The sequence below is a fragment of the Triticum dicoccoides genome, chromosome 7B (genome assembly GCF_002162155.2).
Source record: "Triticum dicoccoides isolate Atlit2015 ecotype Zavitan chromosome 7B, WEW_v2.0, whole genome shotgun sequence".
Classification (NCBI taxonomy): Eukaryota; Viridiplantae; Streptophyta; class Magnoliopsida; order Poales; family Poaceae; genus Triticum; species Triticum dicoccoides.
In genome coordinates, this window is record NC_041393.1 from 261,743,793 (window position 1) to 261,759,571 (window position 15,779).

At 47.1% G+C, this 15,779-nt stretch overlaps 2 protein-coding genes across 2 annotated transcripts; both read right to left on the reverse strand.

Moving 5' to 3' along the window:
• Window positions 1-1,509: 1,509 nt before the first annotated feature.
• LOC119341585 (chaperone protein dnaJ 11, chloroplastic-like) lies at window positions 1,510-2,346 on the reverse strand. Its single transcript, XM_037613455.1, has one exon. The coding sequence runs from the start codon at window positions 2,190-2,192 to the stop codon at window positions 1,767-1,769; it is 426 nt and encodes a 141-aa protein (XP_037469352.1). The 5' UTR covers window positions 2,193-2,346; the 3' UTR covers window positions 1,510-1,766.
• A 9,776-nt stretch (window positions 2,347-12,122) lies between these two features.
• LOC119338057 (E3 ubiquitin ligase BIG BROTHER-related-like) lies at window positions 12,123-15,096 on the reverse strand. Its single transcript, XM_037610346.1, has 7 exons — window positions 14,760-15,096; window positions 14,386-14,674; window positions 14,230-14,294; window positions 13,405-13,446; window positions 13,139-13,260; window positions 12,946-13,054; window positions 12,123-12,531 (listed from the first exon to the last, which is right to left on the reverse strand). The coding sequence occupies exons 1-7, from the start codon at window positions 14,940-14,942 to the stop codon at window positions 12,478-12,480; spliced, it is 864 nt and encodes a 287-aa protein (XP_037466243.1). The 5' UTR covers window positions 14,943-15,096; the 3' UTR covers window positions 12,123-12,477.
• Between the last annotated feature and the right edge of the window lie 683 nt (window positions 15,097-15,779).

Here is a 15,779-nt window from a genome sequence, read left to right on the forward strand (position 1 = left end):
AGCTCATAATGAGGCGTGTCACTCGCCTGATATTCCTCAGCCTCGCCATATATGGTGGAGAGAATTCATGCATACACTGATTTTATTACGCAACACCTTTTTAAATCTGAATCTTTCATCAGGCGTGAGTCCTTTTCTTCCAACACAATGTGGACTCCACAGTCGTAAGGTATTATTGTCATCAATTTAGATACCGTTGTATTTTCAGATATCAACATACCTGGGGCTGGTGCGGTGGCCCTAAACCATGAAGGAATTTGTGTTGCCGCGTTCACTGGGCCTCTTCAAAGTGCACTAGAACCTGAACTTGCGGAAGCTATGGCTCTTTGTAGGGTTGTGCAACTAGCATGGGATGAACACTTCTCCAATGTGATTTTTGCTACAGATTGCCAGTCTCTTGTGAATAGTTGACTCTGTGGAGTTTAAGTATGTTCGTCGGCAAGTTAATGTAGCTGCTCATATTTTAGCTAAGGCGATGTTTGGTTCCTAGCCACACTTTGGCACACCTAACCTTAGGCAAGTTTGACCAAGTTAGGTAGGTGTTTGGTTCTAGCCACGCCTAAGGCAAGATTTTTTTTTATGAGCAGCGAGCCCCACATGTCATAGACACAAAAAGTGTGGTAAGATTCCCTTAAGCAAGCCAAAGTGTGGCTAACAATTTGAACAACTCAAGTAAAGCAAGTGTGGCAAAAATCATGTAGCAATATATGGCAAAGATAGTCACAATCCAAACAACCCCTAAGTCTTGTAAGAATTTATCTAGTTATGTTGTTTTTCATTCTGCTCTAGAATGTTTCCAGAAGACTCTTTCTAACTTTGTTCTAAGTAATCAATAAAGCCCACATTTCTCTCAAAAAGAATTGTTGTCATGTACTTTGGTTACCTAAGGGCCTCATTCTTTAGGCCGGGCAAGCGTCTCCGCTCGAAAAAAAATAACTATAAGAAAATTCTATGCAAGTTGAACTAAAACCACGACGAATAAATCCAAACGTAGGGAGTACATTCTTTCGCTTGTTAACTAAGATTCATGACGAGATGTTGCACAGATGAGAGATAGAAATTAACAGATCGTGGGTCCTTCCATAAAGTCAGAAGCAATTTGATTATTTTTATTTTTATTTTACTTTTGAGTAGTATTAAGAATCGTACTTTAATTATGTCACGAAACTACGTTTCTGAGGTTGCCGCAGGAATTTTATTTGCCGCGAAATTCCACAAAATAACACTTTTTTCGTTGAGGTAGACCAGATCGACGAGGCCAATGCATCAGTAAAATCTTTATCCAAATTGCTAATGGTATATTTAAGGTTGTGCTAAGAGGTGGACCGACGGAGGCGTCGGTTGCCGATGATCACGTTTGACCTTGACAGGGGAGGGAAATTTGAGGCCACCCACCCAATTGGCAATGGTTGGCTGGCATCGAATAAACAACCCGACGGTAGCACGTCGTCGTCAATCCTGGTTTGCCAGCCAAGAAACAGAGACGGCTTCGGTCGCCGGAAAACAATGTCGACCCGAAATGTATGAGATTGATGCTGCTATTGCATATTAACACAGGTTAATTTTTGATTCTGAAGATCACTGCACATTCAGGAGATCAAGGACAAGGAGAGGTGGGGATTTACATGTACAGACGCATGGTTGGGTCACCGTAACAAAAAATCTATGGTGAGCGGCCATGGCCGCGCGTGGGAAAGAGCGCGCGAGCGGCTGCTATAGTGGTGGCTATTCACAAGGCCGAAGCTCTGGATCGATCGAGGCCGGGCCTACCAGCACTGGTCTGTCTCCCACGTGCGGCGAGGTCGGCCCCAGACGCCGTTCGGCCTGGAAGCGGGCGGCTGCGCGTAGGCCTGCACGACGACGTCGCGGTCGTAGCGCGCGCGGGCGTCCGGGTCGGAGAGCGTGGCGTAGGCGTCGTGTAGGCGGATGAAGTCGTCGCCGGCCGCGCCGGCCACGTCCGGGTGCCGCTCCCGAGCCAGTCGCCGGTAGGCGGCCTTGATCTCGCCGCCCGTGGCGCCGGCCCGCAGCCCCAGCACCTCGTACAGCGTGCACCTCCCGGCCGGCGCCGCCGACGCGACGGACACCGCGCAACGGACCGTCCGGCGGGAGCTGGAGCAGGCGGCGGCCTGGCGGAACACAGCCAGCGCGGGCCTCGCCGCGGAGGATTGCATCACCGGGGGCGGTGAAATCATCAGTCGAACCCACAAATCTGAGAAGAGAGAACGGGAGAGACGGACGGATGGGTCGGGGGAGCAGAGGAAAAGTAGGCAGGTGAGACGGGAATGCAGTTGGCTCCCGGCCGGGTTTGTTTTTATAACGCAGCGGATTGCTTCTCGCTGGTTGATATTTGTTTTTGTGAGAGGTCGGGGCTGTGAGTCAGCGGCGGCATCATAGTGATCTGGCTGGGGCGTGGGTCGACAGAGGGAGCGAGCGAGGTGCACGTCGGCGTCATGTGGGCGTGGGTGCCTACCATAGCCATGCCTTGCCTCGCGCAAGGCAAGGGCCGGGATCTCCACGTCGACTCGCGATAAAATAATATCCTGGCTGTTTTGGTTTGGGCGCGGCGGTGCCCACTGAATCGCTGGCGCGCTGGTGGGGCAAGGCAACGCGATGGGGACGCGCGCCCGCGGGTTCGGCCGACTTCCCTGCTCCTGGTACGGCGGAGAGCACACCGAATTCTGGCGGTGTGTGTGGCGGCCCTAATTTCCATCTAGAAGCGAGATTTTCTTTTTGCCTTTTGAGGACATCTAGAAGCAAGCTGTCGCTGTCGACATACCAAAGCACACGTCTTCGTCCACAGGGCTGGGCCGGGCCGGACCGCGTTCCTGCGAGCCAGGAAAATCAAGAAAAGTCACCTATTCTAGAGCGTCCCCATAGCGAGTCTCCTATGTAAACACTATATGGGCCGGTTTTGATAGCCTGCATACACCTGTGTTGTTTAGTTGCCTTCATTTACTGGGATTGGATTGAGGAGCCCATGAAAAATATTGTATCTCTACTTATAGAAGATGTATGTTTTCCCTCACGTTAGGGTTTTACTCCTCCCGGGGGCGATTTTTCGCCGCCGTCGAGACCATCGTCCCCATCCTCTGATTACCAATCCATCACTTGTCCCAAGGACGGGGGCGCGCTCCGCTGCGCCTTCTGATCTCTTGGCTGTGACGGGGCGAGGCAGAGGGGTAGGGTTCCTGTCAACAGCCCGATCTATCCAAATCGGGTTAGGTTTCTGAAGATGGCGTCGAACGAGGCTTCGGGAGCGGCTGCGGCTGAAGCAGATGGGATCGACGACGTGCAACTGATGATGAAAGAACTAGGTCTGCGTGAGGAAGACCTAGATAATGTGGTGTTTGATGAGAAGGAGGCACCGGAGGAGGAGGCGCATTGGATAGCGCTTGCAAAGGTGAATTCTGTCAAGACCTACTCTCAGTATTGGTTCTTTCAGAACATGAGATCAACTTGGGATCTGGCCCAGGAGGTGATTTTCAAGCCACTTGAGGAGAATCTATATACGGTGCAATTCTCCTGTTTGGGCGATTGGGAGAGGGTAACCCAGGAAGAACCTTGGCACTTCAGGGGAGACGCCGTAATACTGAAGCCTTACGATGGTTTGGCAAAACCATCGACTGTTCAGCTCGATACAGTTGAGATTTGGGCTCAAATTCATGATGTACCTCCCCTATACGCTCATCTAGTTCCGTCTCTTGCTGCTAAGGTGGGAGAGGTCCTTTTTACTGAAGCACAATCTCAAGATTTTGCTGGAAATTTCCATCGGGTTTGGGTCCGGATAAACGTCATGAAGCCTTTGAAGAACGCAGTTTCCTTGATCCGAGATGGCAAGCGCCAGATTTATAGGGTGAGATATGAGAAACTCCCAGATTGGCGCGTCGTGTGTGGTATGTTGGGGCATCTTTTCAAAGAGCACGGCAATGGAATCCATCCTCCGACAGCTCTGGTTTTTAAGAACCTAAGGGCGTCGTGGACCATGCGCACAGGGCAGGGGCCAGGAGGAGGACGGGGCATAAGAGGAGGCCGAGGAGGCCGAGGGGGCGGAAGTCGAAGAGGCCCAGAACCAGCTCATGGGGGTGACATGCCAGTTGATGGAGATGACGTGATGGCGGAGGCTGACAACAGGAAAAGGGCACCGGAGCATGCTATGACTCAGAACAATACGCCTGCAATCTCATCTTCGGTACCAGCTAACGTGAGGAACAACATGCTAGCCCTCCCATCACCGGCTGCTCCAGCAAGCCCAAGTACCAAGCAGGAGACCAAGAGAGCTAAAGTGGGATCTGAAGTTGAAAAGACCTCGGGGAAGAATGGACCACAGGGAAGGATTGACACAACTTTGGCGGGCTCCGGAGAGGGGCGCCGCCGAGCCCAATGAGTATCTTTTGTTGGAACTGTCGCGGCGCGAGTAAAGCCGCTGCAGTTCCAGAACTTCGCGAATTCACGAGGAAGTTTACCCCTACCCTGCTATGTATAGTTGAAACTCAAATCGAGGGAGCCAGGGTAGAAGCTATGGCTAGTTCTATTGGTTATGATAATTCTTATGCAGTTGATAGTAATGGAAGAAGTGGTGGAATAGGCCTTTTTTGGAACAATTCAATAAAGATTGAAATTCTCGGTTTCTCTGTGTACCACCTAGATGTATCTGTTGAGGAACAGGGGAGAGACTTGTGGAGGCTAACCTGTGTATATGGTGAAGCCCGGACACACTTGCGCCATCAAACCTGGACGATTCTGAAAAATATCAGTACTTTGAGCAGCTTGCCCTGGTTATGTATGGGGGATTTTAACGAAGTCTTACGTCCAGAAGAACACGAGGGAGTTGGGCAACGCAGCAATGCCCAGATCCAAGCGTTCCGAGAAACTACGGATGTTTGCATGTTGCTTGATATCGGCTACAAGGGCACGTTCTGGACTTTCGAGAAGAAGGTGACAGGTGGGAGTTACACAAGATGCAGACTAGATAGAGCTTTGGTAAATGCGGAGTGGTTAGCAAGATTCCCATCAGCTACCTTAACACATCTCATAGCGGCCTCATCCGATCACGCTCCGTTGCTTCTGGAGGTTGATATTCGCCAAGAGCAAAGAACACAGAGTACTTTCAAGTATGAATTAATGTGGGAATCACATGCGGGACTCAAGGAGATGATCAGAGAGGGCTGGGACCCGGGCGCTCCCTGCGTTTCGGTGGAGGATATGAGAGTAAAACTCTGGAACTTATCGCAAGAGCTATACAGATGGGGTAAGGACACCTTTGGCAGCGTCCGGAAAGAGATCAAGCATTTGAAACAGATTTTGGAGGAACTCCGGAGCGACCCAATGCGCACTGGCCCATCACATGTCGAGTTGAAAGTCAATGAGAAACTAATAGAGATGTATCACCGGGAGGAGATCATGTGGCGACAGAGATCTAGATTGGACTGACTCTCTCAGGGAGACAAAAACACAAAAATTTTCCACATGAGGGCAAGTCTCAGGAGAAAAAAGAACATGATCAAAGCTCTACAGAACTCGTTAGGTGCCGAAATAAATGATCCCGGAGAGCTAAAGGCTATGGTGAATGCTTTTTACCAGAACCTTTATGAGTCCGAGGGAACCCAGAATATGGATCAGGTCCTTGACATGTGCCGCGGAAGGTTAGAGAGGAAATGAATGCATCACTTTGTGCGCCTTACACCACACAGGAAGTTAAAACTGCTCTGTTTCAGATGTTTCCAACAAAGGCACCGGGTCCGGACGGTTTTCCGGCTCACTTTTATCAGCGTCACTGGGACATTTGTGGTGAAGAGGTTACACAGATAGTTCTGCGGATTGTCAGGGGGGAGGAGAGTGCCCAATGCATCAATGATACTATTCTTGTTCTCATCCCAAAGGTAACTAATCCCACAAACCTGTCTCAGTATAGGCCAATCAGTCTGTGTAACATGATATATAAATTTGCATCTAAAGTGGTCGCAAATAGACTGAAAGTTATCTTGCCTGACATCATCTCGGAGGAGCAATCTGGCTTTGTTCGAGGCAGACTAATCACGGATAATATCATAGCCTCTTATGAATGTCTGCATTTCATGAAACGATCCAGCTCAAGAGCTAACAGTTCATGTGCTCTGAAACTCGATATGATGAAAGCCTATGATAGGCTAGAGTGGTCCTACCTTAGGGCTATAATGGCTAAGCTTGGCTTCTCTCGGCAGTGGATTGATATAGTCATGGGCATGATTACTCCAGTCTATTTCTCGGTGATGTTTAATGGAGAGAAACTTGAAGCTTTTAATCCTTCGAGAGGGATCCGACAGGGAGACCCAATATCCCCTTACCTGTTCTTGATCGCAGCAGAGGGCCTTTCGCGCCTCCTGAAATTCAGTTCTCAGTCATCAACCTTATCAGGTATTAAAGTGGCTCCTACGGCGCCTGCTATTAATCACCTTCTTTTTGCAGATGACAGCCTGTTGCTTTTTAAGGCCAGTGTGGAGGGAGCAGTTGCGGTGTCTAACCTATTGGACAAATATTGCAGTGCTTCGGGACAGAGAATTAATCATGATAAATCCTCCATTTTTTCAGCAAAAGATGCCCTGGCCAGGTTAGAGATGATGTGAAAAACTCGTTACAAGTTCATAATGAGACTCTCAATGAACGTTATCTGGGGATGCCCACTGATATTGGCCACTCTAAGAACGGGACTTTCAAATACCTTCATGATCGTGTCTGGGACAAGATCAAGGGATGGATGGAAAAACTTTTATCAGCAACGGGGAAAGAGATTTTGATCAAATCAGTGGCACAAGTTATACCTGTTTTCTCTATGTCACGCTTCAGGCTCCGTAGAGGTTTGTGTGAAAGCATTACCTCGATTATAAGGCAGTTCTGGTGGGGATCCAAGCAAGGAAAAAGGAAGCCATGCTGGGTGTCATGGGACATTGTGACACGGCCAAAACATCTTGGAGGTTTGGGATTCAGGGACTTGGAAATATTCAATCTAGCACTCTTGGCAAGACAAGCTTGGCGTATTCACACTAATGAGTCATCTTTGAGCGCTAGGATTTTAAAGGCAAATTACTTTCCGAATTGCGACTTGTTGGAGGTTGAGTTGGGATCTCACCCTTCTCAGATTTGGCGTGCGATTTTGGACGGCCGTGAAATTATGGCTCAAGGACTCATCCAGAGAGGATTGGGGACGGGACGAGTACATCGATTTGGACTCAGAACTGGATTCCTCGTGCTCACTTTAAGCGACCAATAACTTCGCTGGTTCCTGACCCCCCGTTAATGGTGGCTTAGCTTATAGATAACACGACTGCCTCTTGGAATGAGAATCTGGTCAGGTCGGTGTTTATGCACTTTGATGCAGAAGAGATCATTAAAATACCGCTGTGCACTCGCACAATTCCAGATTTCTGGGCTTGGCATGAGGAGAGCAAGGGAGTTTTCACAGTCCGGTCTGCATACCGAATGATTCTTCGCACAAAGCTTAGTAGGGAGGGTTGGATCAAAGAGGAAGCTGGCACATTGGGGAACGAGTCCGAGAGTAATCAGTGGTCCTCCATCTGGCATATCAAAGTTCCGTCAAAACTTCGGGTGTTTGTATGGAGACTTGCGAGACAATCCATCCCATGCAATGTTCTGCTGCACCACCGCAACATGGCTACAAATGAGACTTGTGCTCTTTGTGGAGCGCGGGACACTTGGAGACACGCCCTCCTTTCTTGCCCTATGGCAGGGAGCGTGTGGGTTCTAGAGCCGGATCACATTGTGGAGCAAATGAGTATGCACACGGAGGAGAACACAAAGGACTGGATCTTTGCCTTACATAAAATCATGTCCCAAGATGACTTTGTGCGAATGGTAGTAACACTATGGGCAATTTGGGGAGCGAGAAGGAAGGCCATCCATGAAAACATTTTCCAGGCACCAGCGACACTTCATGGTTTCATCAACTCTTACATCATGGAGCTGAAACGGATAGACACAAATTCTTCACCTGTTGTTGCTCGCACTGCTACACAACGCAGGTCACCCTGGGTTCCGCCTGAGGCGGGCTTCTCGAAGTTCAACGCTGACGCTGCTGTCTCGAGGCACGGAGTCGGATCCATTGGCGTCATTGCTAGGGATCAGGGAGGTACATTCCTGGGTGCCTCAGCTTTAGTTTTCAGATTTATTTCAGATCCACCCACGCTTGAAGCCCTAGCTATACGGGAGGCTCTGGCTTTGGCCAATGATCTATATACTCAGAAGATTCAGGTGGCTTCTGACCGCAAAGTGGTGGTGGAGGACATCCAGGAACGGAGCTTGGCTTGCTATGGTGCAATTATTCAGGAGATTAGAGATATGTCTAGTTCTTTCATTTCTTGTAATATAGTTTATGAAAGTAGGAGCTCAAATTTTGAGGATCACAATTTAGCGAAGCATGCACTTACCTTGGGAGGTGGCCGCCATGTATGGTTAGGCCATCCGGGAAATCTTTAGTCCGTCCCTGTAAACATTGTGACGAATTAATAAAGCTTCGCGGAATTGTCTCAAAAAAAAACTTATAGAAGATGTAACCATTATTTCGTAATATAGTGGTTGATGTTTAAAAGTTAATCCATCTTTGGGTATGTCACGCTTGAAATGTTAAAATGAGCAGTTTCCAGCAAGCCAGGCTTGAGGGATGCAGCTGAGCGCAGATGTTTCGTTTTGTCTCGTATGTGGGTGTACTTGAAGATGCACATGTCTATTTGTTTAACTCCTAGTATCGTCCACTTTTATTAGTCCATTCTAATCTAGACAAGGTGCCTCGATTCGAGGTAAAGTCCACACGAAAAAAAAGCATTTCGGCATTATGGTTCCATTCAGACGATCGATTTGTGGTTCATTCATTGTAGATGTTTGAAGCTATTTTGAACAAATTTTGTTACATTCATGCAAAGTTGACCGTTTGAAATTTCTTTTCACCAGTAGCTTCATCTCACAGTTTCACACGACTTTCCCATTGCATGTTTTCTTTCTGTTTCGACAATCTTAGACAAGTAAATCTAAATCTTTCTCACGAAAAAAAAAATCTAAATCTTTCTCACGAACTGTACATATGCATACGTGTGTGATAGTATATGTTTTAATGACACTCATTAATCTTCTTCATCCCTTCTAATCCTGCTCTCGGTCTCCTCCTGCGTCCTACTACACTTGCACCATCGCCTGCGTTGTTTCTCTCGACCTCCTCTCTAGCGTCTTGCTACACAGTCACCATCGACGGCGTGATCTTCCTCTCGACCTCTTCTCCGCATCGTACTACACTGACGCCATCGTAGATGTTGTTCCTCTCGGCCTCCCGCCCGCATCATACTACACCATCGTCGGCATTGTTCCTCTCGACCTCCTCACAGCGTCCTACTACACTGGTGTCGTCCCCGACGTCGTTCCTTTCGGCCTCCTCTCCCTTGTCCTACTACACCGACGCTGCCATGGCGTTCGCACGGTATGCTTTTGTCCTCTGTCATGCATCTGCCTCAGCACCCTTATATTCGTCCCTCCGCCCGGACTTTCTCTGCGGTGACGACGCTAGCAACTAGTTCGCCGCGACACCGACGGGGTCGCTCGCCCACGACTCTGTGATCGTCGTGTTGGATGTGGCGCCGCGGTCACCGTCCACCGCAGTCGTCGTGGTCTCATAGGCACTGCATTTCTCCTCCCCCGTCCTCTACATCATCGCTCCTCTGCACGGACTTTTTTCGCGACGACGGCGCTAGCAACTAGTTCACCACAGTGCCGGCAGGACCACTCGCCTGTGACACCGTCATAACGGTCACCGTCCACCACAGTCGCGAGGCACTCTAATATAACTCTGTGTGTTAACTGTAACACTCGCCCGCAACTCCAGCGTGTCGGATGCGGCACTACGGTCACCGTCCACCGCAGTCGCAAGGCACTCCAGTGTAACTTTGTGTGTTATCGGTATGTGTTAACTCTCAATCATATCCCATGTATGTAACCATACAGTGTGTAGTTGCATGAGTGGAAACAATGCAGGACACCAAACGCCATCCAAAACCGATCCCTAGTGCGGGTAGCCTCGATGCAAGCAATCAAACGAGCTGCAAATTTTGAAATTTTTTTCCTGTTTTCCCTCAGCCAGGCCCAATTGATACATGTATGCAATGCAGACAACCAAACACGCCCTATGTATCCCTCTTCACGAGTGCCAGGCATATTTCTCGCTCGTCGCTAGACGTAACTCGGTCTCGCCTCTAGCCGCGAGGGAGTGGGTCAACCCACTAGTGTAACGCCTCTAGCTCGAGTTTTTCTTACCTTTTTCTGTTTTTCTCCACCGATTTTTGGTTTTTGGCATTTCTTTACCGGTTTTCTCTAGGTTTATTTTTTTATTTCAACACATGTCTATTTTTAATACACATTGTACATTTAGGATTAGTAGAACTAAAACCGAGTACATGATGTGCGGTTTCAGTACTACTACGTGTGAGGAGGAGGAGGTTAGCCTTGATGGCCAGGTGGTACCTCGGAAGGACACCTTTCGGTATTTGGGGTCAATGTTGCAGGAGGATGGGGGTATTGATGAAGATGTGAACCATCGAATCAAAGCCGGATGGATGAAGTGGCGCCAAGCTTCTGGCATTCTCTGTGACAAGAGAGTGCCACAAAAGCTAAAAGGCAAGTTCTACAGGACGGCGGTTCGACCCGCAATGTTGTATGGCGCGGAGTGTTGGCCGACTAAAAGGCAACATGTTCAACAGTTAGGTATGGCGGAGATGCGTATGTTGAGATGGATGTGTGGCCACACGAGGAAGGATCGAGTCCGGAATGATGATATACGAGATAGAGTTGGGGTAGCACCAATTGAGGAGAAGCTTGTCCAACATCGTCTGAGATGGTTTGGGCATATGCAGCGCAGGCCTCCAGAAGCTCCAGTGCATAGCGGACGGCTAAAGCGTGCGGAGAATGTCAAGAGAGGGCGGGGTCGACCGAATTTGACATGGGATGAGTCCGTTAAGAGAGACCTGGAGGATTGGAGTATCGACAAAGAGCTAGCTATGGACAGGGGTGCGTGGAAACTTGCTATCCATGTGCCAGAGCCATGAGTTGGTTGCGAGATCTTATAGGTTTCACCTCTAGCCTACCCCAATTTGTTTGGGACTAAAGGCTTTGTTGTTGTTGTTGTTGTTGTTGTACATTTATAGTATATATGTGGAACATTTTTATGATACACGTTGAATATATTTAAATACACGATGTACATTTTTTAAAATACTTGGTTTGAACTTTATGAATACATGTTAAACATTTTTCAAATACTCCCTCCGTAAAGAAATATAAGTCTAAACGCTCTTATATTTTTTTACAAAGGGAGTACATGTTAAACTTTTTTTTAATATTTTTTTGGTCTAACATCGTTATCGGCTCCTCCGATGGCTCCATTGCGGCGGCGGTCAGCGGGACAAGGGGGCAGTGAACGGGGCAGAGGCAGTGGGAAAGGACAGCATGTCGTGCGAAAACAATGGCGAAATTGTTGAGTAGGCTCCGCCTCATTTTTGATGGGCCCGTATTATCGGAGTCCTACGTGACGAACGTTCGGATTTCCACAAACCTCCCCTCGTTTTGGTGCCGCTTTGAGGGATTTCGGACATCCGGACCAGTTTGAGGGATTTCGGACATCCTGACCGGTTCTTACAATTCATAAGAAAAGGGTTAAAATGTTGCGGTACCATTCCGATACCGTCAAATAAAACAAGCAGTACCGCAAACTTTTTCTTACTAATTATAAGAAATTCCTGTATCCTTTAGATTGTTTGAGTAGATGTGTTTCTCTTCAACTGTTCAAACCTTTACATTATGTTCCTGTACTGCACACGACGGTTTATAATTGGCGGCGGCGTACCAGGAACACTTGTTTATTATAGAAGACTCAAATTTTCAAGCCCCAAATCACTCTGAGGTCTGGGCATCCCTTTTTCACAGTGAACCACGGAAACGTTCAAAATATAAAAACCTTTTCAGAGTGGCATGTTGCATCTGGAAAACCGATACCATCATTTCCAGAGCTTGGGCAATCACCAACGCTCCGTCCAGCATTTTTCAGCAACGCTGTCATCTTTCAAGCATGTAGCTAGGCTAAAGTCGGGCGATCAAGTGTAAAAGAATGACTATAAATATAATAATTATTTTACATCCACGAAAGCACAATGGGCAACTAGCGTCTAACAAAGAATGGCTATAAATTTAAGCTATTTTACATCAATGGATCATACATGGACCATGAGCCCCTAACAGGATACACAAAGCAGCATCACGGTGAAGTCCAGAAGTACATGTGTCCGAGTCTGCTGGGCTGAAAAGCAGAGAGACGAACTCGAGGCTTGTTTGCTAGTTTCTTTGAACAATACAACAGCTCCTGGTGCTTAAATCTCACCAGCATCAGCAAATATATGCTGTCCCTATTTCTTCCCATTATTCGCCCATCATTACCACCACAACAGAATGTCATGCCTCGTTGTTACCCGGGGTAGAAACTTCTGCACTGCACATAGGGCATACCTGCAACATGGCAATGGCTGAAACAGTTTTCTAGTATTCAGTTTCATCGTGCGCCATTAATAACAAATTCCCTCTACAACTTAAGCTATTAGAGGAAAACATGGATAGTATACTCATACTTCAATATCTAATACTCCCTCTGTAACTTAATGTAAGGCGTTTTCAGAGTCCACGTCTTACTGTGTATAAAATTGCTGTTTATGGTTGCTTTATCATGCAAAACAGGACTTCATGAGGATTGGCATCATGCAGGCCGATGGTGGAGAAAAAGTTTATGAAATCGCATTTGATGGAGGAATTAAGAGAACTTATTGTGTGACAATAGGTCCTTTCTTGCTTTCTTTTATAAGAGATTGGTGGACATTTTTCCGGCTATGGAAGGAAGAACAGGGGGTGGACGGGTGGTGGCTGTACCTTGTTTAACTGCAGCCACTGGTTTATGCAGTCAGAATGATATGAATGCTTGCAAGGAAGTGCAACCAATGATTCACCTTCCTCAAATTCCACACGGCAAATAACACATCTGCAAAATGAACTTCACGTATCAGAACATTTAATGACTATAGACAAAATTTTGAAAAGACAAAAGTATAAATCATGTACATACTGTTCCATGTTGCTGTCTTGATTATCTTCTGCTTGGTAAGTTACTGAAGGCAATGAAGCCAGAGTATTGGCAGAAACACCTCTGCTTTCCGTACCGACCACTTCACCCAATGCAACCAGCTCCTAAGAACACCAAAACCATTAATTAATATCTAACAGTGAATCTTGAAGTTCAGTCTAGTTTAACGGAAAAGAATCTTAAATCCTCATATGCAGATATAAATGCAAATAATCACCCTTTCTTCTAGTACAAAATACAGAACTTACCTCATACGAGTATTCGTCTGGATCAACATCTTCCCATGCATCCTAAAGTTTGACATAAGCACAAATACTGAAAATGTCAGGTACCAACTTCATGCTTGGAAGATTATTTATGATTAAATTGATTATAACAAGAAAATAAGACTATTACAATGACAAAAATACAAATTGGTTGTATGGGATGGATATTGATAGATTCATAAGACTACTTTCAGCAGTTCCTAGTCCTGGATGCCAGCAACAATATGCTTATTCGCAATAAAAAGATCATGATGAAAGGAAAATTTCATTCAAAATTCGATATGGCTGTGTACATTTGAGGATGCAATGGCTAGGATGCTTTCCCTTCCTTACTGAAAAAAAAAGAACGGAAAATTACATTCAAAATTCTATACTGGTCTTCTGTATATTTACAAACGACAAACAATGGAATTAAGGCGCAAATATACCACCATGTTAAACCAATCCACATTATTTTACTACATGTAGAGTAGTTCTAGGTTTTAGCCACCAACTACTGAATCTGATCAATGGCATGAAATTATTTATTCTAGATCACTGCAAAATACATAGATGATGAGTACTAGAAGGCAATAATGAAGATACAAAGCAAACCCTAACATGAGCAATTAACTGTATGTGTTTGAAACATTCAGCTATCCAGGTTGAAAAACTGGGCCGACAAACTAGTGCATAGATTTTAGTTAAACACAAACTTGAAGCTATCCTGAATACAATAATAAATCTAATCTTGAGATAGAAACTGCATGGTTGCCTAAGCATACACATCAATAAACATTTGATTGTAACAATGGAATGTACTGTCACCTGTGCGCTATCCCCATCTTCCTCATCTTCGCCATCTTCAACATCATGCTCCATCTCTTCCCCTACTGAAGAAACAAAGAGACTAATCAACACCCCAAAAGAGGACCGGGAGAAAACGTGACTGAATTTCGAAAAAGTCTTGTCTCCTGCACTCACAATCAGTGATCCCAGCGAGCGCCATGAGCCGCTGGGCGACCTCGCGCTCCTCGGCATCCTGCAGGGCCCGCGCATACGCCTCGTCATCCTCGTACCGCGCGGGGTCCAATTCGGGCCCCTCCGCGTCGCCCACCTCCTCATCCTCATTCCCCTCCTCCTCGTAGTCGCTCCCCTCGTCGCCTTCGATCCCTTCCTCTTCCTCGTCGTAGTAGTCGTAGCTCCCAGCGTCCGAGGCATCGTACTCGCTGCCGTCCCCGCCGTGCGCGCTCAGCATCATGTACGCCCGCTCCTGCGGCACCGAGCGCGCCAACCCAAGATAATTAAACCACGAAGCATCAGCGTCGGAACCGACCCCGGTAGATCTGGATGCTTACCTGCTCCTGGAGGACGCGCGCCAGGGCGAGGTCGGCCTCCTCCTGGCTTAAGGCGGTGAACGGCCGCCTCCCTACCGCGGCCGACACGTCGTCCCCTCCGGCTCCGGCTGCGGCGGGAGTATTGGGGCTATGGTTTTGGTCCGCGCTGGGCTTCTCGCCGCCGTTTCCCTTGGGGCCCTCCATGGGGAGGGAGAGAGGGAGCAGTTAGGGATCGGAAACGAGAAGGAGAAGGGAACGACGGGAACGAAGCAGAAATTCAATAGTGGCAACGTTAAGCAATCTCAGGCGCACCGCACACGCAAGCGCACGCGGTAGCTATATGAGGACGAGGCAAACGTTTTGCCGTGGGTTTGAACAGGACGTATCTTTTTTTTATATAGCCTTATTAAAACATGAGGTATCTGTTTTTTTTTCAAATGCAGGAGGTATCTGGTTGGGACCGAGTCGGTCAGGAGACTCGAGATAGAAACAACCTCACGCTTCGAAATCTCTGTCTCTAGTACTCCTTTTTCTATTTCTTTAGACAGAGTGTTTCGTCAATCTTACATAAATTTTCCCTCCTTCTCTTCATTTCCATTTTTTCTTTTAATCTGTTTTTTCCTTTTTGAAATCCGTCTTAACTGTCCCATCCTTTATTGACTTATCAAAAATGGTAATTCAATAATTTTTACCAAATGAGTAATTTTTATTTAGGTTGGTAAATCACGGGCAGAGATTTTATAAATATTTATTACACAATACCTTAATTCTGACACGTAATCACCGACTAACATGCTGAGTTTTTTTGCTCATGCACAATTATTCAATGTAAAGAGAAAAGCTCATATCGCAACTCTCAACTTGCCACGCAATTCAGAAGTCAACCCTCAAGTTTGTAATCGATCATCCACATCTCAAACTAAGAGCAACTCCAACACATCACCAAACATACGGCACTAAATATCCACAGACGTGTCCGCCGTGAATAGTACGCGGTGCGCCAGCCATCCAACCGTACGCACCAAAAGTTTGCCTGGTAAG

Coding starts and splice junctions, on each gene's coding strand:
- LOC119341585 (XM_037613455.1), bottom strand. CDS start 2,192: ATGATTTCACCGCCCCCGGTGATGCAATCCTCCGCGGCGAGGCCCGCG.
- LOC119338057 (XM_037610346.1), bottom strand. CDS start 14,942: ATGGAGGGCCCCAAGGGAAACGGCGGCGAGAAGCCCAGCGCGGACCAA. Junction 14,295..14,385: donor GCTCGCTGGGATCACTGATT/GTGAGTGCAGGA, acceptor TTGTTTCTTCAG/TAGGGGAAGAGATGGAGCAT. Junction 13,055..13,138: donor CAAGACAGCAACATGGAACA/GTATGTACATGA, acceptor TTCATTTTGCAG/ATGTGTTATTTGCCGTGTGG.